The sequence below is a fragment of the Manis javanica genome, chromosome 17 (genome assembly GCF_040802235.1).
Source record: "Manis javanica isolate MJ-LG chromosome 17, MJ_LKY, whole genome shotgun sequence".
NCBI classification, from domain to species: domain Eukaryota; kingdom Metazoa; phylum Chordata; class Mammalia; order Pholidota; family Manidae; genus Manis; species Manis javanica.
The window spans coordinates 10,802,003-10,829,195 of record NC_133172.1 but is presented as its reverse complement, the minus strand read 5'-3'; the positions used below and the strand labels follow the sequence as shown (position 1 = coordinate 10,829,195).

At 40.2% G+C, this 27,193-nt stretch overlaps 1 protein-coding gene across 1 annotated transcript; it reads left to right on the top strand.

Moving 5' to 3' along the window:
- Positions 1-228: 228 nt before the first annotated feature.
- On the top strand, positions 229-27,193 carry ZNF223 (zinc finger protein 223). The gene is given in 5 exon segments (XM_073226395.1): positions 229-337; positions 25,721-25,905; positions 25,907-26,437; positions 26,440-26,481; positions 26,483-27,193. Coding segments are annotated over 5 exon segments (1,116 nt in total). The 3' UTR covers positions 26,732-27,193.

The window sequence follows — 27,193 nt, the reverse complement described above, 5'->3', positions numbered from 1 at the left end:
GGCAGAGGGTAGCCAACGAGGATGGTGAGTAGTTAATATGGAGAGCAGAGCCCCAAGGGTGTGGGATTTAGTTGGGTAAACGGTAACCCAGACTGGAGTGCGTGGTGTCCACCATCGATGGGAGTGGTATCTTTTGGATAGCATGTTTTATTACTGTTTCATAAATAGTGTCCAGCCAGTGGAGGCAAGTAGGAAGTGGTGTGATGAGGGAATAGTGTCAAGTGAAGCATGAATTGTTGGGCAGGGATCGGAGGGGATGTGGCTGTGGGGGTCATAGTGGAGAGCCGCGTGGGACTGGTTTGCATGTCCCGATCCAAACTCTTAAGCGTGGAAGGAGGTAGAATTTCAGACCTTTGTGTGGGGATAATTTCACCCAAAGGTAAAATTCAGTGGTGGGGCACCAGGGCGTATAAATTGGCTAATTTGCACGGGACTAGCTTGCACCAAAAGGGCAACACATGAAGAAGGAATAGAATGCATCAAGCTCAAAACTAAATCTTCCTGGGTGTTCTTTGGTGCGTTGGAGTAGATAATGGACAATGGTAGATCCTCATGTGCCTCATCAGGGACTGGGCATGTTTTAGGTAAGTAAGGTCCTGCCAGTGAACTTCAGGCTCTTGTAGAGAGTGCTTACACGGTGTAGGAGAGGAGAATGGAGGTTGCAGAGACATAAGCAGACAAAGTGGGAGCTTCAGTTACGTAGTCTCCAGTAATCTTGGCATGGGCTAGGTTGGGAACAGTGTAAGCAAGGCTGCATAGATTGAAACAGTTGGTCAGAAGAGCTGTATGGTGGGCTTGGAGCATCAGAATCTTTATCTGATGGGCTCTGGCATTAAATTGTGATAGAACATTGTAAGGTGTCACCATCAAGACTGGAACTGTCAGTTGTGCTGAAATCATTTGGGATGCTTTGGTCTCCTGGAGTGAGATACTCATCCCTGAGCTGATGGTTGTTATCTGTGCTGTCATCTGTGGTTGACTAGTGTAAGGACCTTTGTGTAGTAGATTATGGAGACTCCTAATATGAATCCTGGGCTAACTCCAAAACCTCAAGGCAGAGTGCTACATTTGAAAAATTATTGCAAAAGTGACTGAAGACCATGAGATGCTCTGGGGGCACATTTGGCTATATGTTAGGTGAGCACATATGCAACACATAGAATTTACCTAGCCCTAAGATCACTATCTGTCTACATAAACATCTTGTCTTCTGTCCTTTTTGCCTCCAGTTGTTAGTGAGTAAATACTGAAAATGACCTGTAGGTAAATGGGTGAATGTATATTGGGGTCCTTCAAAGGTAAATGCAAATTGTGCCTGTGATACTGGAGAAATGGGAACAGAATAAAACATCCTAGCTAGACCAATAGCTGTAAAGTAATTTCAATAATATTTGGTGTAGGGCCTTAATTGGATGTAGCACTGTATTGAAATTGTGGTAGTCTGCCTAAAGTGACATTCATTTTCATTGGGTTTAAGGATGGGCCAAATACTGCTGTTGAAGGGAGACATGGGAATGAGGATTTCTTTTGCCACCAGTTATTAAAATATAGGTCTTAAAATTCCTTAAAATTAAAAACGATTGCTTAAAATCTTTAATGAGACATTGTGGGGATGTTTACAAGTGTAATAGGGAATGGCAGATTCCCAGAGGTCCATTTATAATGGTCAATTGTAAGATCCTGGATTGAACTTCTGAACAGTTTTTACTCACAACATGTCTGACACCACGTGTGGGGTTTTCCATACCACTTCAACTCTCTGAAACCACCTGGATGTCGAGTGATATAATTCAGTTCTGACACTAACTACCCAGAGTTAGCTTCCAACCCCACTGGATAAAGGCTTGGTCCCACAAGACTGCCCCCCTTCAGACTCCAATTTCAAGCCCTGGGACTCCCATACTTCTAACAGGCTAGTTATAAATTGGGGATTCTCACAAACTCTTCGAATAATTTGCTAGAACAACTCAGAACTCAAGAAAAACAGTTTACTTGATATTATGTGATATAAAGGATACAGCTGAGGAACAACCAAATGGAAGCGATGCATAAAGCAAGGTGTGGGTGAAGGGCTTAGAACTTCTATGCCTTCCCCAGGCATGCCACCCTGCTGGCTCTTAGATGTGTTCACCAACTCAGAGCTCTCCAAACCCCATGTTTAGGGGGTTTTATGCAAGTTTCCTTGTATGGTTAAATTAATTGGTTGATTGATTAAATCATTAGTCATCAGTGATTGAACTCAACCTCTACCCAACGGTTGGTGGGTATGGGACTGAAGTTCCAAAGCTCTAATCAGACCTTGGCCTTCCTGGTGATCACCCCCATCCTGAAGCTACTTAGGGGCCCAACTCTTGAGAGTTGCCTCATTAAAATAAAAAACATTCCTATTTACAGGAAATCTCATGGGATATAGGAACTCTGCCAGGACCTGGGGATGAAGAACAAATACGTATTTGTTATCTCACAGTATCACAGGACGTAAACTAATATAAATGTCCATTAGTTACAGCATCTAACCTAAGGTGGAAACGGGGCATTTTCACTGGGACCACAACAGATTTTTAGTGCCAATGATAAGAGATAGGTATTTGGATTCCATGGCCTTCACGGCCAGTGGCAATTATAAGACTGGACAGTTTTCCCTTGTTAAATATCTAAGGGTCATCAGGCACCAAGGTGGCTTGGTATCATGTATCAATAAAATTTTTAATAAAATTGAGCATTTTATGGGGACTAAGGTACCACCAATGAAGTATATCGGGATGTATTTCCAGCAGTTGCTCAGAGCACCACGGACTGCAGATTTGTCTTTAATCCATTCTGAGTTGATTTTTGTGTGCAGTGTAAAATAAGGCAGGCCAGTGGGCTCTTTTGGCAGAGAGCTCTGCTTCTTGGAGGAGGGCTGGCACGGGTCAAGTGGGACTGTTCTTGCCATCTTCACTGTGTCTATTCTCAGATTCACTCTCCATCAGTTCACTGGAACTGCTCTGTCAGAATCCTGAACTACAGATGTACTCTCATCCAGGACCAATTGTCAGAATTTATGTTCTGGGGAGATGGGTGGAGAGATTACAGTAGAAAACTCCTATTCTGCCCTCTGGCTGATATCCTCCTAGAAAAAAACTACAATAAATCCCTTATGTATATATCCCACCAGTTCTAGTTCTATGGTTGAATCTCAACTGATAATGGATTTTGGTACAAAGAATGTTTCTAGAGGGGCAGAATCCTAAGGATGAATTTTCTAATTGGTTCTGAGTTTTCTGGAATTGGATGTCTAACTTCTTATATTTAAAGCCACTATGGGCCTTCATAAATACAGTTTCATAATATGGTACAGGTAGTCCATGGGGTAGCTACAGGAGAGGTACATAAAATAATACAGTTGTATACACCTAATCAAATGCTTCTAGGTGAACGATGTATTTGCTATCTTAAAACACAGTCAAAGTAACAAGCATAATGGAGTTTTCAGATTGCTCCAACTTTTTGAGACGGGGGTTGGGGGGTATATGATCTGAGGGGCTGAAATTCCCAGTTCAAGAATAATCTGAAACTTTCCGATACTTCCCTGAAAGAAACCCTTCCTCCTATAGCAGCAAGGTAACATTACTGAAAATAAACCCTGTGAGTAGTGAAATTACAATGCGAATTGAATCCCAGCCTCACAAATTGTCTTCTGTTAAAGTGACGGTTTTTATTGGGAAGGAGTACAATCCTGAAAGATGGTATAGGAACGTATGGGCACATCCCATAGGAAGTTGGGGTTATCAAACCCCTGAATTTTGTGAAGACTTAACATGAGTAGCAGCCCTTCTTCCACTCCTGCCTGAAGGAGTTGACCCTTTCATGCCTGGAGAATGTGTAATGGCCTCTTCTGAGATACATACCTTGAAAGACATTGCTAATTCTCCTCAGGACCAAACCCTGACACACCTCTTTGCTTCTATACCTACACAGAGACTCAAGTCACACCGGATACCAAAATCTTAGGTACAAATATGACCCTGAGGTGGCAATCCAAACATACAATGAATTCCATAATTCTTTTTTTTTAGGCTTTTAAAAAAATTTTGGTATCATTAATCTACAATTACATGAATAACATTGTTTACTAGGCTCCCCACTTCACCAAGTCCCCCCCACATACCCCTCCCCAGTCACTGTCCATCTGCGTAGTAAGATGCTGTAAAATCTCTACTTGTCTTTCCATGTTGCACAACCCACCCCGTGCCACCCACACACTATATATGCTAATCGTAATGCCCTCTTTCTTCTTCCCCGCCCTTATCCCTCCCTTCCCACCCATCCTCCCCAGTCCCTTTCCCTTTGGTAACTATTAGTCAATTCTTGGGTTCTGTGATTCTGCTGCTGTTTTGTTCCTTCAGTTTTCCTTTGTTCTTGTACTCCACATATGAGTGAAATCATTTGGTACTTGTCTTTCTCCACCTGGCTTATTTCACTGAGCATAATAGCCTCTAGCTCCATCCATGTTGTTGCCAATGGTAGGATCTGTTTTTTTCGTATGGCTGAGTAATATTCCATTGTGTGTATGTACCACATCTTCTTTATCCATTCATCTACTGATGGACACTTAGGTTGCTTTCATATCTTGGCTATTGTAAATAGTGCAGCGATAAACATAGGGGTGCATATGTCTTTTTCAAACTGGAGTGCTGCATTCTTAGGGTAAATTCCGACAAGTGGAATTCCTGGGTCAAATGGTATTTCTATTTTGAACATTCTGAGGAACCTCCATACTGCTTTCCACAATGGTTGAACTAATTTACATTCCCGCCAGCAGTGTAGGAGGGTTCCCCTTTCTTCACAACCTGGCCAACATTTGTTGTTGTTTGTCTTTTTGATGATGACGATCCTTACTGGTGTGAGGTGATATCTCATTGTGGTTTTAATTTGCATTTCCCTGATGATTAGCGATGTGTAGCATCTTTTCATGTGTCTGTTGGCCATCTGGATTTCTTCTTTAGAGAACTGTCTATTCAGCTCTGCCCATTTTTTAATTGGATTATTTTTTGTTTGTTTGTTGAGGCATGTGAGCTCTTTATATATTTTGGATGTCAATCCTGTATCGGATCTGTCATTTACGAATATGTTTTCCCATACTGTAGGATATATTTTTGTTCTATTGATGGTGTCCCTTGCTATACAGAAGCTTTTTAGCTTGATATAGTCCCACTTGTTCATTTTTGCCTTTGTTTCCCTTGCCCGGGGTGATATGTTCATGAAGAAGTCACTCATGTTTATGTCCATGAGATTGTTGCCTATGTTTTTTTCAAAGAGTTTTATGGTTTCATGACTTACATTCAGGTCTTTGGTCCATTTGGAGTTTACTTTTGTGTATGGGGTTAATCAGTGATCCAGTTTCATTCTCTTACATGTAGCTATCCAGTTTTGCCAGCACCATCTGCTGAAGAGACTGTCATTTCCCCATTGTATGTCCATGGCTCCTTTATCGTATATTAATTGGCCATATATGTTTGGGTTAATGTCTGGAGTCTCTATTCTGTTCCACTGGTCTGTGGCTCTGTTCTTGTGCCAGTACCAAATTGTCTTGATTACTGTGGCTTTGTAGTAGAGCTTGAAGTTGGGGAGCGAGATCCCCCCCACTTTATTCTTCCTTCTCAGGATTGCTTTGGCTATTCGGGGTCTTTGGCAGTTCCATATGAATTTTTGAACTATTTGTTCCAGTTCATTGAAGAATACCGTTGGTAATTTGATAGGGATTGCATCGAATCTGTATATTGCTTTGAGTGGGATGGCCATTTTGACAATATTAATTCTTCGTAGCCAGGAGCATGGGATGAGTTCCCATTTGTTAGTGTCCTCTTTAATTTCTCTTAAGAGTGTCTTGTAGTTTTCAGGGTATAGGTCTTTCACTTACTTGGTTAGGTTTATTCCTAGGTATTTTATTCTTTTTGATGCTATTGTGAATGGAATTGTTTTCCTGATTTCTCTTTCTATTAGTTCATTGTTAGTGTATTAGAGAGCCACAGATTTCTGTGTGTTAATTTTGTATCCTGCAACTTTGCTGAATTCCGATATTAGTTCTAGTAGTTTTGCAGTGGCGTCTTTAGGGTTTTTTATGTACAATATTATGTCATCTGCAAATAGTGAAAGTTTGACGACTTCTTTACCAATCTGGATTCCTTGTATTTCTTTGTATTGTCTGATTGCCGTGGCTAGGACCTCCAGAACTATGTTGAATAACAGTGGGGAGAGTGGGCATCCCTGTCTTGTTCCCCATCTCAGAGGAAAACCTTTCAGGTTCTTGCTGTTCAGTATATGTTAGCTGTGGGTTTATCATATATGGCCTTTATTATGTTGAGGTACTTGCCCTCTATACCCATTTTGCTGAGTTTTAATCATGAATGGATGTTGAATTTTGTCAAATGCTCTTTCATCATCTGTGGAGATGATCATGTGGTTTTTGTCCTTCTTTTTGTTGATGTGGTGGATGATGTTGATGGATTTTCGAATGTTGTACCATCCTTGCATCCCTGGGATGAATCCCACTTAGTCATGGTGTATGATCCTCTTGATGTAGTTTTGAATTCGGTTTGCTAATATTTTGTTGAGTATTTTTGCATCTACGTTCATCAGGGATATTGGTCTGTAGTTTTCTTTTTTGGTGGGGTCTTTGCCTGGTTTTGGTATTAGGGTGATGTTAGCTTCATAGAATGAGTTTGGGAGTATTCCCTCCTCTTCTATTTTTTGGAAAACTTTAAGGAGAATGGGTGTTATGTCTTCTCGGTATGTCTGATAAAATTCTGAGGTAAATCCATCTGGCCCGGGGGTTTTGTTCTTGGGTAGTTTTTTGATTACCGATTCAATTTAGTTGCTGGTAATTGGTCTGTTTAGATTTTCTGTTTCTTTCTGGGTCAGTTTTGGAAGGTTGTATTTTTCTAGGAAGTTGTCCATTTCTCCTAGGTTTTCCAGCTTGATAGCATTTAGGTTTTCATAGTATTCTCTAATAATTCTTTGTATTTCTGTGGGGTCTGTCGTGATTTTTCCTTTCTCATTTCTGATTCTGTTAATGTGTGTTGACTCTCTTTTTCTCTTAGTAAGTCTGGCTAGAGGCTTATCTATTTTGTTTATTTTCTCAAAGAACCAGCTCTTGGTTTCATTGATTTTTGCTATTGTTTTATTCTTCTCAATTTTGTTTATTTCTTCTCTGATCTTTATTATGTCCCTCCTTCTGCTGACTTTAGGCCTCATTTGTTCTTCTTTTTCCAGTTTCGATAATTGTGATGTTAGGCTATTCATTTGGGATTGTTCTTCCTTCTTTAAATATGTCTGGATTGCTATATACTTTCCTCTTAAGACTGCTTTCACTGTGTCCCACAGAAGTTGAGGCTTTGTGTTGTTGTTGTCATTTGTTTCTATATATTGCTGGATCTCCATTTTAATTTGGTCATTGATCCATTGATTATTTAGGAGCATGTTGTTAAGCCTCCATGTGTTTGTGAGCCTTTTTGCTTTCTTTGTACAATTTATTTCTAGTTTTATACCTTTGTGGTCTGAAAAGTTGGTTGGTAGGATTTCAATCTTTTTGAATTTACTGAGGCTCTTTTTGTGGCCTAGTATGTCGTCTATACTGGAGAATGTTCCATGTGCACTTGAGAAGAATGTGTATCCTGTTGCTTTTGGATGTAGAGTTCTGTAGATGTCTGTTAGGTCCGTCCATTCTACTGTGTTGTTCAGCACCTCTGTGTCCTTCCTTATTTTCTATCTGGTGGATCTGTCCTTTGGAGTGAGTGGTGTGTTAATGTCTCCCAAAATGAATGCATTGCATTCTATTTCCTCCTTTAATTCTGTTAGTATTTGTTTCACATATATTGGTGCTCCTGTATTGGGTGCATATATGTTTATAATGGTTATATCTTCTTGTTGGACTGAGCCCTTTATCATTATGTAATGTCCTTCTTTATCTCTTGTTACTTTCTTTATTTTGAAGTCTCTTTTGTCTAATACTAGTATTGCACCATAATTCTTATATAGGCAAATCTGAGAACATGTTTGGGCATGGACGTTAGAGATGTTGTACGTGGTGGAAGAAATATAAAGTTAGATGAAGTGAGTATAGTGATATGAGTGCACTAAATAGATATTCTGGATTCAGTATTTCAGCTCCATATATTCAAAAAGAGTCTCATGTTTTATTTGGTTCATTGAAAAATGGATGGAAATGTGACTTACACTAAGTTGAGTTGAAATTCCAGAACTTCCTTTGTATAATGTAGAGGAAAGTGTCCAAAGTCATAGGAAGATTTGAATGTTAGAGTGGATTTATTATGTTAGACATTCTTACCCAGCCCTAGAGGAATAGAAAATTCACCATGACCTTGGGAAATAGATTGTGAGAGGAGCCTCATCATCTTTGATGAGCTCAGGGTTTGTTTCAGGTGAGATAACACAGTGGCAATTCTATCAAACTGGGATTCCTAAATTAAATGGCATGATGGGATCCCAGTGTAGTAGCAGCCAAGTGGTGGCATTTAACCCCAAAGACAAGGTGTCCCAAAGACCTAACGGACAGCAATAATAACGTAGTATTCAGAATAGTGTAACATATGACATTGGCTGTTGTTTGTGGGGAAAGTGGAACTTTCTGACCAGTATTCCCACCTGGCTTTGATAATACCTTGTGTATAGTAAGAGCCTGTTTTCACATTTATGGGATGTTTACCAGCGACAGAACCACTGGTCCCTCCCGGGAGAGCTGGCATAGGGGAGGGGTAGGAGAGGAAACACCCATTCTCTCCGCCCCTCAGTTCCTGGTATGTAATTGGTCAGGTGACCGCCCATCACGGGAGACCCGCCCACAGAGCTCCTTCTGGTGCTTGGGGCAGAGAAGAGAGAGCTGCCCAGGGAGCCGGGAGGAGAGCCGTGGAGACCTGGTGTTGCCGGAGAATTAAGCCCTAGCATGGGAGCAGGGAGCTTGGCCAGCAGCAAACCTGCTGCCATGAGAATAAATGTGGTAACTCCCTTTAATCCCCAACTCTTTGCCTTTGCTTTTTTATCCAGTCTCTCTGAATTCATAGAGAACTTGCCCCTTCCTCCTAGAGCTACAATGTTGATGTCCCTAAGACATAAAAAATGTGAAACATACTAAATTATTATTTGATCTGTATAAGTGGTATAGGTCATGTGACTAGAAATCAAACTGCTTTCACCAAAACAGAGATTTATTACCTTTTATACAGTACCCAGACATGAGCCAGGACCTGCCCAGGGAAGGCTGCATCCTTCTAAGTACCCATGTGAACATGGTATTAATTTTTCTCCTAGGCTTCCCCAAAGGGACCATTTTACCTAGGATTACTGGATCCTGGCTCTGAACTGCCACACTGATTGATTTTGATTGGTCTTGGTGAGCAGGAATTAGCAGTTACCCTTGACATACTGGTAAGACATTTGCATGCCAGAGGGTGGGACATAAATTCTGCAAAATCCAGGGGCCTTCCACTTTAATAAAAATTTTAAGGATCATTGGTTTGAGCATGTTGATATTTCACTTCTAAAGTAAAGGACATGTTGCATCTGGCCCTTCCTACAACCAAGAAAAGAGTCACCATGCTTATTGGGCTTCCTTGGATTTTTGAACAAACATATTCCTCACTGGGGTGTGCTACTTTGCCCATTTATGAGTGGCCTGAAAACATTTTGACTGGGCCCAGTGAGAAATAAGACTCTCAATAAACCCAGGCTGCCTTGTAAACTGCTTGCCAGTTGGGCCATATGACCCAGCAGATTCAAAGGTGCTTGAAATGTCAGTGGCAGACAGATGGTGTTTGGAATGTTTGTCTGGTTCTTTTAAATTATTTATAGCACAGACCCATAGGATTTTGCAAAAAGCTCTTCCATCTTCTACAGTACCCACTCCCCCTTTGAGAAACAGCTTTTGGGTTTGCTAGTAAGCCTTAGCAGTAACTAAGCAGCTAAACTTGGGTCACCAAATTAGCATAAACCCTGACCTTCCCTTCATGAACTAGGTGTCGTCTTACCAACCTAGGCTTACATTTAGGCATGCACAGAAACACTCCATTATCAAAGGGAAGTTATACGTATGCAATTGGGCTCAAGCAGGCCTAGAAGGCACAAGCAAATAGCCCAAATGCCCATGGCCCATCCTTGTGCTACACTACCTTCTCTCTCCAGTCTGCCCCTATGGCCTCACGGAAAGTTCCTTATGACTAATCAAGTGAGAAAGTGAAAACTCACTCTTGACTAATTTGCAGTTGGTTCTGCATGATGCAGGTACTTGCCGGAAATTGTTCGTTTGAAACACAAACAGCCTCTTTCTGAGACATCCCTGAAGGACAGTTGTGAAGGGGAATTCCTCACAATTGACCAAGCTTCAAACAGTGCACCTGGTTGTTCATTTGTTATGAAAGAACAAATGGCTAGAACTAAGAGTCTAGGTTGTTTTATGGGCTGTGGAAAATGGTTTGGCTCGATTTTCCAGTTCTTCAGAAATGTTTGGAAGATTAGTTAGAAAAAATCCTGAGGGAGAGGTGTGGACAGACCACTCTGAATGGGGTATGTGATGTGCAGATAAATGTGCTTCATATAAATGACCACCATAGGGTACTTTCACTAGAGGAGGGTTTTAATAAGTGAGTGGAGCGTATGACCCAGTTTGTTAGTATGTTTAGCCTCTGTCAACAGCCACTTCTGTTATTTCCCAATGACCTCTTAAGTCAAGTAGCCATGGTGGCAAGAATGGAGGTTATCCTTGGTCTCAGCATCTTGGACTTTCATGTACCAAGGCCATCCTGACTGTAGCAATTGTTGAGTGCCCAGTTGCCAGCATCAGAGACCAACATTGATTCCTTTACATGGCCCCTTACCCCAGGATGATTATGCAGCTACCAAGGAGGTTGATTCCATTGGACTATTTCCACTATGGTAGGAGCAGTGCCTTATTTGTAATTGAATAGACACTTACTCTGGATATGGGTTTGCCTTCCATGCCTGCAGTGCTTTGGTCACAACTGCCAGCTGTGTACTGTCACAGTGCCTTTTCCACCACTGTGGTATCCCACACAGCATTGTTTCTGATAAAGAATTCACTTTAGAGCAAATGAAGTGATGTTCTCCATCATCCTGAAGTGGTTGGCTTGATAGAAAGTGGACTTGCCTTTTGAAGACTCAGTTACATTACCAGGTGGGTGGTGGTATCTTGTTGAGCTGGAGAAATGCCCTCACAGATGCTGTATATGACATAAATCAGTGCTCCAGATATGATGCTCTTTCACCCATGTCCAGGAATCCAGGGGTAGAAGTTTAAGTGACCCCACTATCACTTCAAGTGATCCAGGTGCAATATTTTGCTTTCTGTCTGTGAACAGGCTCTACAGAGATCTTAATTCAAAGGGAATAAATTATTCCATCAGTGACACACAATGATTCCACTGAACTTAAATGTGATACTTCCAACTGGGTACTTAGTGTCTCTTGCTTCTGAATGAATAGTCATAGAAGGAGCATATTGTACTGGCTGGGGTAATTGATCCTGATGACAAAGAGAGAATTAGGTTGCTACTACACAATGGAGGTATGCAAGAGTATGTCTGGGATGCAGGAAATTACTCAGGGTATAAATGTACCAAAGCCAGGTGAGATATTCTGGAAATACTACAATTATCTAATCCAAAGTCCATATTTAAAATTTTTATGTCTTTTATTTAAAATCCTTTTAAATTTTATTTCCCAACTAGGGTCAGTTTTATGGATTGCCATTTATTTGTCATGTATCTGTTGTCTTCCTTAACCTGGAATAATTCGCCAGCCTTCATTATTTTGCTCATGATGTTTTTAAAGTGTGTAGGGAACCTACATTGGAGAAAGTTCATCATTTGTAGTTTACCTGATATATTTCATGATTTCATTCAGATTACGCATTATTGGAGGGATTCCACAGAAGTGGTGAGGTGTCCTTTTCAGGCAACATAAAAGAAGCTGAAGGATGTTTTTTTAGCTTTAAAATGATGATGTCATCTTTGTTCTATTGGTAAAGGAGTTGGCTGTCCCGTTTCTCCACTAAAGTCACTATTTTTCTCTTGCAATTAGTTTCTTGTGGGGAGACATGTTTTATTTGTGGGCTTTCAACTATAAAGATGAACTTCCCTTTATCACCCACTTGTTTATTCATTCAATCAAATATAAATTCTATATTTGATAAATGAGATGTAGCTTATCCAGTGATTCTTATAAACAACTTGATTGACATGTATCTTACGTATCAGAATTTTCCCTTGGTGTGTATATAATTCAGTGATTTCTGTAACCTTATTGAGTGGTGCAACCATCACCATAATTTGGTTTTAAAATATTTCATCCTGTGATAAGGCCCTTTATTCCCTTTATTGTTAATCCCTGTTCTCACCCACTGCCTCAAGCAATCACTCATTTACTTGCTGTCTCTAGATTGTGAAACTTACAGGATCATACAATCTTGTGACTGGCTTCTTTCACTTATAATGTTTTCAAGGTTCATCTATGTTGTAGTATACATTAATTTTATTCCTTTTTTTATAAAATTGCCAGTTAATATTTCATTGTGGACATACCACAGTTGTCTATCCATTCACCTATAGGTGGATATTTTGGTTGTTTACAGCTTGGAGCTCTTATGAATAATACTTTATATATAAAAATTTTTTCAAGTTTGTGTGTGGAGATATGTTTTCATTATTTTGGGTTCATACATAGAGTGGAATTACTTGCTTGATTGGTAGCTATAGGGGTAACTTTAAGTGTAACTGCCAAACAGTTTTCTGAAGTGGCAGTATCATAGTATTTTTCCCTAGAATCTTCTTTATCTTAATAGACATTAGAAACCATTTTTTCCCTTTTTTCAGAACAGTTGTCCATGTAAATTTAAAAGTTATTGATAAGGCAACACATTGTTAGGGAAGGCAATGGGGAAGAGTTAACAGATTTTTCAGTGGTTCTGAATGACCTTCACACAATAGAGCAGTCACATCAGAAGTCCAGGTATTGTACAGTGTCTTTTATAGAGATCATATTTATAAGAGCAATTTAATATGACAGAGTATCACCTTTTCCACTATACCTATGTTGGGGGGAGCTGAGCTTGTTCTCTCTTCTTATCCCCACCAAAACAAAGAATTGAAGGGGAGAAACACAGTAGTGAAGTGGAGCAAAATGGTTTTTTTCATACCTTCTAAGGGGGGAATGAGCTAGAGTCAAGGTAGACAAAGGCAGGTTTGTTTGAATAAAGCAGAGAGAGAGGGGAAGCTCAATGATGGGAACTTAAAAGCTTAAAGCTCTCAGTAGCCATTCCTTATCTGGAAAGAGAGAGTGAAGACTTGTGCTTACAGTATAGAAAATAGAATGAAAGTGACAAAGGCATCAGTGGAAGAGCACAGAGACAAATGTAGTAAGTTGAGCAGTAAAAAGTGTTTTAAAACTACACACACCAGAGAGGAGACTAAAGATGGTGGCATGAGAGGGGAGACAGAGAACTCCTCCCAAAACTACATATAATATGAAAATATAGTTAATACAAGTAATCCTAAAAGAGCAACAGGAAAGAAGGCTGCACCAGACTGCATTTACCTGGAGAACACAGCAGACCTCATGAAACAGGGTAACGTACCAAAGCCCTTCCCCCACCCAAGCTCACCAGCAGGAGGAAGAGAAATGGAGCAGGGAGGAGGTGGAAGCCTAGGACTGCTGAGCACCCAGCCCTGGAGATCTGCTTTGGGAGCACAAACCTACATTGCATAGTACTCTGGAGATTAGTGGGGTTGGAAAGCTAACACAGGTGGAATACTTGGAAAGACTGAGATTCCAGCTGTTTGTGGAGGACAGGGATCCACATCCAGCCACTCTGGGACAAAGGAAAGGCAGGCTTATGAGAGGCTTCCTAGCAGTGAGAGGGCTGCTGAAGGGGCGGGGATTACACGGAGCTTGCTGCTCAGGAGAAGGGATAGGTAGACAAGGTTGTCTGGGTGGGCTCTGCTGAGCAGGTTGGGAACTTTCAGGAGCTTCAGGTGCTCCATATCCCTGGCTGGCTACTCAGCTCTGAGGAACCCACTGTGATACGCAGCCTGCTGTGCCTTCCTCCTGTACTGCAGGCACTTGCTCACAAACCAGAAGTCCCTGCCCTGGTGTTAGGCCAGCCAGAGGGAGTCCCCACCTATGGCAGCTACAAATGCACAGCACACAGGCTTATAACTGTGTGCTTGACCCACTGGTTCTGACAATAGAGACAGGCAGTGCAGCTGGGAATAAGGTAACAGCTCTTTCCTCCCACCAGGCACTAGTACTGCTCCCCTGCAACCCCTGACATCACTCCAAGGGCTGAGCAGCTCCAGAGACTAGAGCTTCTGGGCATTAGAGGGCGCCACATACAAATATGAAACATCAAAGGAACCTGGTTCAAACCAAAATCTCAGAAACACCAGAAAAAGACTCAGGTGAAACTGAACTCACCAATCTTCCTGAAAGAGAGTTCAAAATAAAAACCATAAACATGATCATGTAGGTACAGAAAAATATTCAAGAACTCAGGGACAAATTTAGGACAGAGATTCAATCATTAAGAAATTCTATATATGAAATGACATATACAATAGAGGGATTTAAAAGCAGATTAGGTGTGGTAGAAGAGATGGTAAATGGAATAGAAATTAGATAAGAGGACTACAAAGAAGCCGAGGCACAGAGAGAAAAAAGGATCTCTAGGAATGAAAGAATATTGAGAGAACTGTGTGACCAATCCAAATGGAACAAAATTTGCATTATAGGGGTACCAGAAGAAGAAGAGAGAGAAAAAGGGATATAAAGTGTCTTTGAGGAGGTAATTGCTGAAAAATTCCCCAATCTGGAGAAGCAGATAGTCTCTCAGGCCATGGAGATCCACAGATCTCCCAACACAAGGGACCCAAGGAGGACAACACCAAGACATGTAATAATTAAAATGGCAAAGATCAAGGATAAGGATATACTTTTAAAAGCAGCTAGAGAGAGAAAAAAAGATCACATACAAAGGAAAACCCATCAGGCTATCATCAGATTTCTCAGCAGAAACTTTACAGGCCAGAAGGGAGTGATGTGATATATTTAATGCAATGAAACAGAAGGGCCTCCAACCAAGAATACTCTACCTGGAAAGATTAACATTTAAATTTGAAGAAGGAATTAAATAATTTTCAGATAAGCAAAAGCAGAGAATTTACCTCCCACAAACCATCTCTACAGTGTATTTTGGAGGGACTGCTATAGATGGAAGTGATCCTAAGGCTAAATAGCTGCCACCAGAGGAAATAAAACCACAGTTAAGAAAGTAGAAGAATTGATTACAAATGGATGCAAAATTAAATCAGCTACCCCCGAAGTCAATCAAGGGATAGACAAAGAGTACAAAATATGATACCTAATATATAAAGAATGGAAGTGGAAGAAAAAGGAGAAAAAAAAGAACTTTTAGGTTGTGTTTGTAATAGGACATGAAGTAAGTTAAATTACACTGTTAGATAGTAAGCGAATTACCCTTGAACCTTTGGTAACAAATCTAAAGCCTGCAATGGCAATAAGTACATACCTATTGATAATCACCCTAAATGTAAATGGTCTGAATGCATCAATAAAAGGACATAGAGTCATTGGATGGGGAAAAAAACAAGACCCATCTATATGCTGCTTACAAGAGACTCACTTCAAACCCATAAACATACACAGACTGAAAGTAAAGGAATGGAAAAAGATATTTCATGCAACTAATAGGGAGGAAAAAGCAGGGGTTGCAGTACTTGTATGAGACAAAATAGACTTCAAAACAAAGAAAGCAGCAAGAGACAAAGAAGGACATTACATAATGATAAAAGGGTCAGTCCAACAAGAGGATATAACCATTATAAATATCTATGCACCCAAGACAGGGTCACCTACATATGTGAAACAAATAGCAACATAATTAAGGGGTGAAATAGAATGCAATGCATTCATTTTAGGGGACTTCAACACACCACTCACTCCAAAGGACAGATCAACCAGACAGAAAATAAGTAAAGAGACAGAGGCACTGAACAACATATTAGAACAGATGGACCTAACAGACAACTACAGAACACTCCATCCAAAAGCAGCAGAATATACATTCCTCTCAAGTGCACATGGAGCATTTTCAAGAATAGATCATATACTAGACCACAAGAGTCTCAATAAATTCAAAAAGATTGAAATTGTACCAACCACCTTCTCATACCACAATGGTATAAAACTAGAAATAAATTACACAAAGAAAATGAAAAAGCCCACAAATACATGGAGTCTTAATAACATGCCCCTAAATAATCAATGGATCAATGATCAAATAAAAACAGAGATCAATTATATAGAGACAAATGACAACAATAATTCAACACAACAAAATCTGTGGGACACAGCAAAGGCTGTGCTAAGAGTGAAGTATATTGCAATACAGGCCTGCCTCAGGAAAGAACAATCCCATATGAACAGTATAAAACTCACAATTAATGAAACCAGAGAAAGAAGAATAAATGAGGCCCAAAGTCAGTAGAAGGAGGGCCATAATAAGGATTAGAGCAGAAATAAATAAAATTGAAAAGAATAAAACAATAGAAAGAATCAATGAAAGCAGGAGCTGCTTCTTTGAGAAAATAAACAAAGTAGGTAATCCCCTAGCCAGACTTATCAAGAAAAAAGAGTCTATACATATAAACAAAATCAGAAATGAGAAGGGAAAAATGATGACAGATGCCACAGAAATACAGAGAATTATGGGAAAATACTATGAAAAATTATATGCTAACAGACAGGATAACCTGGAAGAAATGGAAAATTTTCTAGAAAAATATGACCTTCCAAGGCTGACTCAGGAAAAAACAGAAAATCCGAGTACACCAATTACCAGCAATGAAATTGAATTGGTAATAAAAAACTACCCAAGAACAAAAACCTTGGACCAGTTGCTTTCACTGCTGAATTTTATCAAACATTTAATGAAGACCTAATACCTATCCTCTTTGAAGTTTTCCAAAAAGTAGAAGAGGGAATACTCCCAAACTCATTCTACAAGGCCAGCATCACTCTAATACCAAAACCAGGCAAAGACACCACCACAAAAAAATAAAATTACAGACCAATATCCCTGATGAATATAGATGCAAAAATACCCAACAAAATATTAGCAAACCGAATTCAAAAATACATCAGAAAGATGATCTATCATGATCAGGTGGGATTTATTCCAGGGATGCAAGGATGGTACAATATTTGAAAATCCATCAACATCATTCACCAGATCAACAAAAAGGACAAAAACCACATGATGATCTCCATAGATGCTGAAAAACCATTTGACAGAATTCAACATCCATTCATGATAAAAACTCTCAACAAAATGCATATAGATGGCAAGTAACTCAACATAATAAAGGCCATATATGACAAACCCACAGCCAACATCATACTTAACAGCAAGAAGCAGAAAGCTTTTCCTCTGAGATCGGGAACAAGACAAGGATGCCCACTCTCTGCACTTTTATTCAACGTAGTTCTGGAGGTCCTAGCCACAGCAGTCAGACAACACAAAGAAAATAAAAGGCATCCAGACTGGCAAGGAAGAAGTTAAGCTGTCACTATTTGCTGATGACATGATATTGTACACAAAAAAACCCTAAAGAATCCACTCCAATACTACTAGATCTAATATGTGAATTCAGCAAAGTTGCAGGTTACAAAATTAATGCACAGAAATCTGTTGCATTCCTGTACACTAATGATGAACTACCAGAAAGAGAAATCAGGAAAAAAATTCCATTCACAATTGCATCAGAAAGAATAAAATACCTAGGAATAAATCTAACCAAGGAAGTGAAAGACCTATAGTCTGAAAACTACAAAACATTCATGAGAGAAATTAAAGAAGATACCAATAAATGGAAACACATCTCTTACTCATGGATAGAAAGAATTAATATTGTCGAGATGGCCATGCTGCCTAAAGCAATCTACAGATTCAATGCAATTGCTATCAAAATACCAACAGCATTCATCAATGAACTAGAACAAATAGTTCTAAAATTCATATGGAACCACAAAAGACCCCAAATAGCCAAAGCAAACCTGAGAAGGAAGAATAAAGTGGGGGAGGGAGGATTATGCTCTCCAACTTCAAGCTCTACTGCAAAGCCACAGTAATCAAGATAATTTAGTCCTGGCAAAAGAACAGGCCCATAGACCAATGGAACAGACTAGAGAGCCCAGATATAATCCCAGACATATATGGCCAGTTAATATATGATAAAGGAGCCATGGATATACAGTGGTGAGATGACAGCCTCTTCCACAACTAGTGTTGGCAAAGAGACATGCAAGAGAATGAAACTGGATTATTGTCTAACCCCATACACAAAAGCAAACTCAAAATGAATTAAAAGACTTGAATGTAAGTAATGAAACCATAAAACTTTTAGACAAAAAATAGGCAAAAATCTCTTGAATATGAACATGGGCAACATTTTCTCGAACACATCTCCTCCGGCAAGGGAAACAAAAGCAAAAATGAACAAATGGGACTCCATCAAGCTCAAAAGCTTTTGTACAGCAAAGGACACCATCAGCACAACATAGAGGCATCCTACAGTATGGGAAAATATATTTGTAAATGACATATCTGACAAGGGGTTAACATCCAAAATATATAAAGAACTCACACACCTCAACACCCAAAAAGCAAATAACCCAATTAAAAGATGGGCAGAGGATCTGAAGAGACAAGTCTCCAAAGAAGAAATTCAGATGGCCAACAGACACATGAAAAGATGCTCCACATCACTAATTATCAGGGAAATGCAAATTAAAACCACAATGAGATATCACTTCACACCAGTTAGGATGCCCAACATCAAAAAGACTAGAAACAACAAATGCTGGTGAGAACGTGGAGAAAGGGGAACCCTCCTACACTGCTGGTGGAATGTAAACTAGTTCAACCAGTGTAGAAAAAAATATGGAGGTTCCTCAAAATACTAAAAATAGAAATACCATTTGACCCGGGAATTCCACTATTAGCAATTTACACAAAGAAAATAACTTCTCAGATTCAAAAAGACATATGCACCCCTATGTTTATCAAAGTACTATTTACAATAGCCAAGATGTGGAAGCAACCTAAGTGTCCATCAATAGATGAATGGATTAAGAAGATGTGGTACATATACACAGTGGAATGCTATTCAGCCATAAGAAAGAAACAAACCCTACCATATGCAACAATATGGATGGGGCTAGAGGGTATTATGCTCAGTGTAATAAGTCAGGCAGAGAAAGACATATACCAGATGATTTCCCACATTTGTAGAATATAACAAGGAAACAAAACTGAAGGAACAAAATAGCAGCTGACTTACAAGGCTCCAAGTAAGGACTAGTGGTTGCCAAAGGGGAGGGGTCGGGGAGGGCAGGTGGGAAGGGAGGGCGAATGGGATTGTGGGGTATCATGATTGGTACACATGGTGTGTGTGGGGTAACGGGGAAGACAGTGTAGCTCAGAGAAGACAAATATGGCCTCTGTGGTATCTTAGTACACTGACGAACAGTGACTGCAATGGGGTGTAGGAGGGGGACTTGAAAATAACAGTGAACGTAATAACCCCATTGTTTTTCTTATGAAAACTTCATAAGAGTGTATATCAATGATACCTTAAATAAAAATAAATAAATAAAAACACACACTCCAAGAAAGTGGAGTGTGGGCAGCCTCAGAGAGGAGCTTTAAGATGGGTTTAAGATACTGTCTTTTAAGGCTTCCAAGAATGGTGCAAAGGGCGGGGGTGTGGGTTTTGGGCATAGGCTTGACTTGTGTTCTCATGACATCTCTGGTGAGAGACATTATGCCACTATCCACAGTCAGTCCTATAGATAATTCTGTAGAATAAACTTCCTTTTCTCAAGATAGTGGTTTCCTTCAAGCACTGGGAACATATCAGTTCAGACTGCTTGCCCTGCCTTAGGATCAGGTATGTTAATGTCTGATTAGCAGAGAATATGTTAAGAATCTTACCTCTTAACTCCCTGTTTTTAAAAATGGAATCTTAGGCTTAAGATGGAGTCTCTCCAGTTCTTAACTATACCACCTATATCTTGGCAATTTTCATCATAGGCAGGAAAAGTTCATCATGATGCTTGTCTCATGGCCCTGCCCTATGTCACCTGCTTTAGCTAAAGCAAGTCTCAAGGTCAGCCCGGTTTCAGAGCATGTGGAGTGAATTCACATTGCAAAGTGTGATAACACCATGAGTCCTTTCTGGTTCTCTGACTTTATCTGATTAAGTCCCTGAGCTTTTTGTGAGCTCCACCCTCTTTTCATCCCACTCATATCTGTTTTTCTGTTTAACAGCTACACAAATAAGAAACCCTGTTAGTATTCAAAATGCTGTCTAGTTCTCAAAAGTTACATGAGTTGGAAATATTTTTCTCTAAATTGTGCAGATGACAAAATTGAGGAAAGAAATATTACTAACTATGACATAATAAGTCATAAGAAATACATATTTGGTCAGTCATATGGCCAAATACATATTTCCTAAGTATATTTGGTCTTCACCCACAGTTCCTGAACACTGCAGAGTTTTAAAGGTGAAATGGGTGTTTAGTCATGTTGATGAGAGGCTTTTGGGCTGCCACACCCAAGGGTGGGAGCTGGAGGCTGGATTAGCCAGCCAACGGCCAATAATTTAGTCAATCATGACTGTATAATGAAGCCCTCAAAAAACCCCTGAGAATGCAGGGGGGCCATCAGGTGAGAAATTGAGGATCAACAGAGGTGAGGCTTAGAACCTCACTACCCCTGTTTTGAGAGAAATCTTCTGCATCCGTGAATGTTTTGCTGCCCTTGTCTAGCTTGGATTAATACTCAGTCTATAGGCACAGACCTGATCATCTACACGTGCCCTCTTACAACACTAAATTATGCTTTCTATCTTTATGTTGCATCCACCTACCACTTCAGCATTTTATTTAAAAAAAAATAAGGGAGAAATGTGGGATTCACATATAAATCAAGTATAAAAATCAAATGAATCATCATATCTGACTTGATTGTTTATAGTTCATGATGCGTGATCAAAACCGAAAGTTTCTGTTATCACTGCCCTTGCACTGTTCACCATGTAAGAACTTATTCACCGTGTAAGAACTCGCTCACCATGTAAGAACTTGTTCGTTATGCCTCAGAAGATTGGAAACTGTTGCGAGTTAGGCTTGGGGTTGATTAATGATTGTGCATTGAGTCCCCTATACAGAATTTTATTGTTGTTAACAACCATTTGATCAATAAATATGAGAGATGCCCTCTCAAAAAAAAAAAAAAAAACCCTGGAAAGAGCTCCTCTCTCTCTCTGCTCTGCACAGTGCCTTTCAGCTGAGCAGAGCTTCCATGCTTGGGGAACCAGAGCACCTCCATGTGCCACCCAGCCAGGTCTCCCAAGCTCCATATTTGGGACCTTGCCCTGTGTCTCTTCTTCTGGCTTTTAACTTGTATCCTTCGTGGTATCCTTTATTAAACTGGTAAACGTGTTTTCCTGAGCTGTGAGCTGCTCTAGCAGATTAATCAAACCTAAGGGGGTGGGAACCTCCAATCTGTAGCTGGTAGGACAGAAGCACAGGGAACTGCCTGGGGCTTGCAACAGGCATCTGGAGTGGAGCGCAGGGTGGGGTGGGGGGGCAGTCTTGTAGGATGGAGCCCTTAACCTGGGAATTTGGTGCTGTCTCTGGGAAGATAGCCTCAGAATTGAGTTCTTGGACACCCTGCTGGTGTTTGACAATTACTTGGCATATGTATGTGTGGGAAGACCCCCTCCCACATATTTACAGACATTGGAATTGGGTCTGGGTACTTGAATGAACTTAACACTACTATTACTATTACTGCTATGTATAATATCGTTATTGTTACACATACCTGTAGGGAAAAAATATACCATCTCATTTGGTGTCAGAGGTATTGCAGTCCTACATACCCTGTGTCTTTCACTTATTGATCTTTTATTCCTTCATGGATTAATTTTTCAAAGTAATATATAACCTTAGGTTTGTGTATGTGTGTGTTTAAATAATAGACTATTTTCTAGGGCAGTTTTACATTCACACTAAAATTCAGCAGAAGACACAGAGTTCCCATATCCCTGCTGCCCCCACACATGCATAGTCTCCCCCATTATCAACATCCCACACCAGAGGGGTACATTTACACATCTTTATCACCCAGAGTCCATAGCTTACATTATGGTTCACTCTTGATGTTGTGCATTGTATTAGTCTGGATGAATTTATAAGTACAGATCCCCACTATTGTAGTATCATACACAGTAGTTTCACTGCTCAGAAAAATCTCTTCTCCACCTGTTTATCCCTTTCTCCCAACCCCTGGCATCTACTGATCTTTTTACAGTCTCCATGGTTTTGCCATTTCCAAGGATATCTTGGTTTCTTCTGGTTATAAACCAAGATATAATCTGAGTTTTAACCATCCATTATTGCTGGAGTTGCCAGGCACTTACCTCTGTCTCTCCATTTACTCCTTAGAAGTGCTCGATAAGAAGGTTCTTGATCTCATCTTCCATTTAAAGACATTAAATACAAGAAGCCTGTTGAGGTTCACACAGTAAACCAAGAGTCAGGAATGTTAGCCCTTCCATTTGAGTGGAAGCAACAGACAAAAAGGTGTCATCTGCTCAGTGCCATCCCTTTCCCACTGGAGGCTGGTTGTAAGATTGAGAATGCATGTGTTGGTGTTGAAGGAGGAAATGACCTTCAAGGACATAGCTGTGACCTTCACTGAGGAGGAGCTCGGGCTGCTGGACTCCGCCCACACAGCTGTACGGAGATAAGACGCTGGAGAACTTCCGGAACCTGGTCTCTGTGGGTGAGGACAGGCGCCCTCTATAACTCAATGTCAGCCTCCAGGAGTGGCTTTGTATCCTTGGGTTTTCTAGGCTTTGGGGCCCTGGACATGGTTCCCTAAGTCTTGAGCTCTGACTGTCCTAATATATGTGGGACACAGAGAATTATTTTGTGGGGTTTTTTTAATCAATGGGAAAGTTTTGTTACAGAACTGTAAATGGACAATATACAGCTATACCTTATCTATTTTTTACTATGTCATGAGTTATAAAACCATTATGTGGAGTCCTATTATCAATTTTTAATGCAATCTTCCAAAAAACTGAAGGGGAAGAAGCACTTCCCAACTCATTCTATATATGGATATGAGACTCGACAAATGATAATCTTCAAATGGATCATGAAAAATATGTTTGAAAAATACCACTTCTGATTACTGGAGGCGTATGCAGTGGGAACCTCGTTTTCCAGTGACCCTTACCCAGCATGTGTTGGTTTTAAGCACGTGATTTTGCATGTTCACAGGGCATTAGCCATTCTGATGAGATATGGTCCACTCAGTGAAGGAAGATAGGTTCTGGATGATTCCCAAAGAAAAGGGAATCCAGGTAAGAACCAATATCTCTGAGTCTTGGACACAACTTGTCTCCTCTCTTTTACTTCTCTCCTGTGTATTTCCATTGCCCTGGTCAAAATTGCCAAAACCACTTTCCTGAATTATTACAACAGCCTTTGCCCTGGTTCCCTGCCCCCACCCTTCCCACCGTACATCTGTTCCCCACATAGCAGCCAAAGTGACCCTTAGGAGGTATCAGAGTGCCTTTATGGCTCCTTCCCCCGCCCCCCACATTAACGTTAAAACCACTTAAAGTGGCTCCTGGATTCCCCTGCGTTCTGCTCCGCATCCCCACTCCTCTCTGAATATATCCTGTGTCTCCCTCTCGCTCCTTTTTTGCACTCACATTATCCTCCCTGCTATTTCTCAGACCTGCTAAGGATGCTGTAATTTGCCCATTGCTGCTGTAACAAATTTAGTCAATCACAGAGGATTAAACAACAAAACATATGATGCTTTAGTTCTTTAGGTGTGAAGTGTGGCAAATCTCACTGGGCTAAAATCAAGGTGTCTAGAGGGTTGTGTTCCTTTCTGGATGCCCTAGGGGAGAACATTTCCCTGACCAGTATCCGGGGCCTGCCCAGTTCCTTTGCTTTTTGTTCCCCTTCCTCCACGTTCACAGCCGGCAACATTGCATCTCTCTGGCTCCTCTTCTGCCTCTGTCTTCCATCTCTCAGGACCCTTCTGATTAATTTGGTACCTCTCAGATAATCCAGGATGATTTTCCTACTTTCATGATCAGCTGATCAGCAACCTTCATTGTGCCTGCAACCCGAGTCCTCTGCCATGTGACATAACATGTTTATAAGTTCTTGAGGTTGGATGTAGACATATTTCAGGAACCATTATTAAGTTCTACAGAAGCTTCTCCCTCAGGGTCCTTTACTTCTCTCTGCCTAGAATACTCTTTGACCTAAAATCCTACCGGTCTTTCCCTTCTTCATTCAGGTCTCAACCCAGTTTTAATATCAGGACACAGGCCTTCTAACCACTCTATTTTAAATAACCATGTTGTCTTCTTAAATTGTGTATCATGTATTTTTGTTTACCTCTCACTTCCCTTTCCCCAGTAGTAGAATGTGATCTACAGGGGAGAATTTTAATTATTTTGTTTATTGTATCCTCAGTGCCTAGAATAGTTCTGGGATATGGCAGATATCTTTAAGTATTTATTCACTTATTGAGTCAATGGATAGGTGTACTTACTGTCTTTCCTGCTGTTAGAAATGCTTTTATCTTTCTATCGTGTTTATTATTATTAATGTTTGTTTCAAGCTTTTAAATTTATTTCACAGCTACCTGTAGGCCTGTACTCCCTAATTTGAAAACTGATGTGAAAGACCAATTTATGTACATCCAGAATTTTTTCACACTGTTTTCAAAGAGAGAGTCCAAGGCCCTCACAAAAAACAAGTGTTTAGGCCCTCATGCTTCCTTTTCATCCCAATCCAGTCTGTGACTCAGAGGGACTACTAATAAGTGACACATAAAACAGTGAATTAAAGATACTGCAGAATGTTTCTTGTCTTCAAATGGCTGCCCATCCAGTTTCTACTTAGATACTCTTAGTGTGCTTGTGTGTTTGTGTATGGAAAAATACCCAAAATCATATTCTTGGACTTTCTGGTGTGGTCAGCTTAACACCTAACTCATATTGTTAGGCTATCTAGTGTGACCCAAGACGCTCAGGCAGTCCTTTCAGGACAAGTGACATTCTCCGAGCTTAGAGCTATCTCTCAGATATTGAAGACAAACTCCAGACCCCTTTTTTGGTAAGATGAAATTCTTTACTACCTAAGTATATGTAACATAAACTGAAATATAAAAGTATTGATTAAGTTATTGCTTTTCCTCAAAGTTTTCATTTATTCATACTTTATTGTATTATGTATACAATTCATTTGCTACATAGTTTACTATGCAACAGTTCACACTGATTATGAAATTCAGTAGAAATAGCAATAGATTAACATTATCATTCTTGTTATTAAGTCTTTGATTCCTAGTTTGTGTCTCACATATAAATTTGTTTCACTGATTCTTAGCAGATAGGAGTCTATTGAACTACCTCTTAGTTTCTGTAAACATGTAAACCAGAGACCATGATGCACACACAAAGGACATAGTGAATATTCCCTGGGTTCATAACATCTCATGCTCTCTCCTAATAGTGAAATCTTAAAGACACTAAACAAAACCTTCACTTGTCCACATCTCTGCATTCTCTGTCCTGTAGGAGGCAAGATCACCATGAGATAGAGACTGTTTCAGAAGCAGAACTATATGAAGAACTTTGGCAAATCTGTCAGCAAATTGCAAGCAACTTAACCAGGTGTCAAGACTCCATGATAAAGAGTTTTCAGTTCCATTAAACAGTGTGATTCACCCAGCCAAGTTGGGGCAGGATTATCTATGACTCACTCAGGCCAGAAACCTTACCAGGGAAATATGTGTAAGAAATCCTTCAGTGATGTCTCCAACTTTGATCTTCACCAACAGTTAAACTCAGGAGAGAAGTCTTGTACATGTCATGATTGTGGAAAAAGCGTCTGTTACAGCTCAGCAGTTCGTATTCATCAGAGAGTTCACTTGGGAGAAAAACTCTATAAATGTGATGAGTGTGGTAGGTAATCCAGTCAGAGCTCACATCTGCAAACTCATCAGAAAGTCCACACTGTAAAGAAACCATTCAAATGTGAGCAGTGTGGGAAAGCCTTCAGTCGTAGGTCAACACTTACTGTTCACTGTAAATTACACACAGGAGAGAAACCTTACAATTGTGATGAATGTGGAAGAGCTTTCATTCATGCTTCACATCTTCAGGAACATCGGCAAGTCCACCCTGGGGAGAAACCTTTCAAATGTGATATATGTGGTAAGAACTTCTGTCACAATTCAGCACTTTAAATAGCCATTGTGTGGTCTACCCAGGAGAGAAACCATACCAAATGTGAGGAATGTGGGAAGTGCTTTGCTTGGAGCTCATGCCTTCATGTCCATAACAAGGTCCACCTGGCGCAGAAATCATACAAATGTGAGAAGTGTGGGAAGAGCTTAATTTCTAGGGCATGTCTTTATAACTGTCAGAGGGTCCATACAGAAGAGAAACTTCGTAACTGTAACAAATGTGGGAAGAGCTTCAGATGGGCCTCCCATGTTTTGACATGGAGGCCACAGTGGAGAAACACCATTTAAATGTGAACAGTGTGGGAAGTGATTTGGTCAGAAATCACACCTGCAAGCTCATCAAAAAGTCCACACCAGAGAAAAGCCATACAAATGTGAAGAGTGTGGGAAAGGTTACATGACAAGCTTGGATCTTGACATGCATCAGAGTGTCCACATAGGGAAAAACCATACACATGTAGGAAGTGTGATAAGCACTTCAGTAAGACCTCAAATCATAAACTTCATCAGAGAGTCTACACTGGAAAAAAGCCATACAAATGTGATGTGTGCAGTAAGTCTTCAGTTTGCACAGCTACAATCTCATCAGAGAGTTCACACAGGGGAGAAACCTTACGAGTGTGAGATATGTGGTAAGCACATCAGTTCAAGTTCATATATTAAAATTCATCACATATGTAAGAATTTGTTCACCATGTAAGAACTTGTTCGTTATGCTTCAGAAGATTGGGGACTGATGAGAATTAGGCT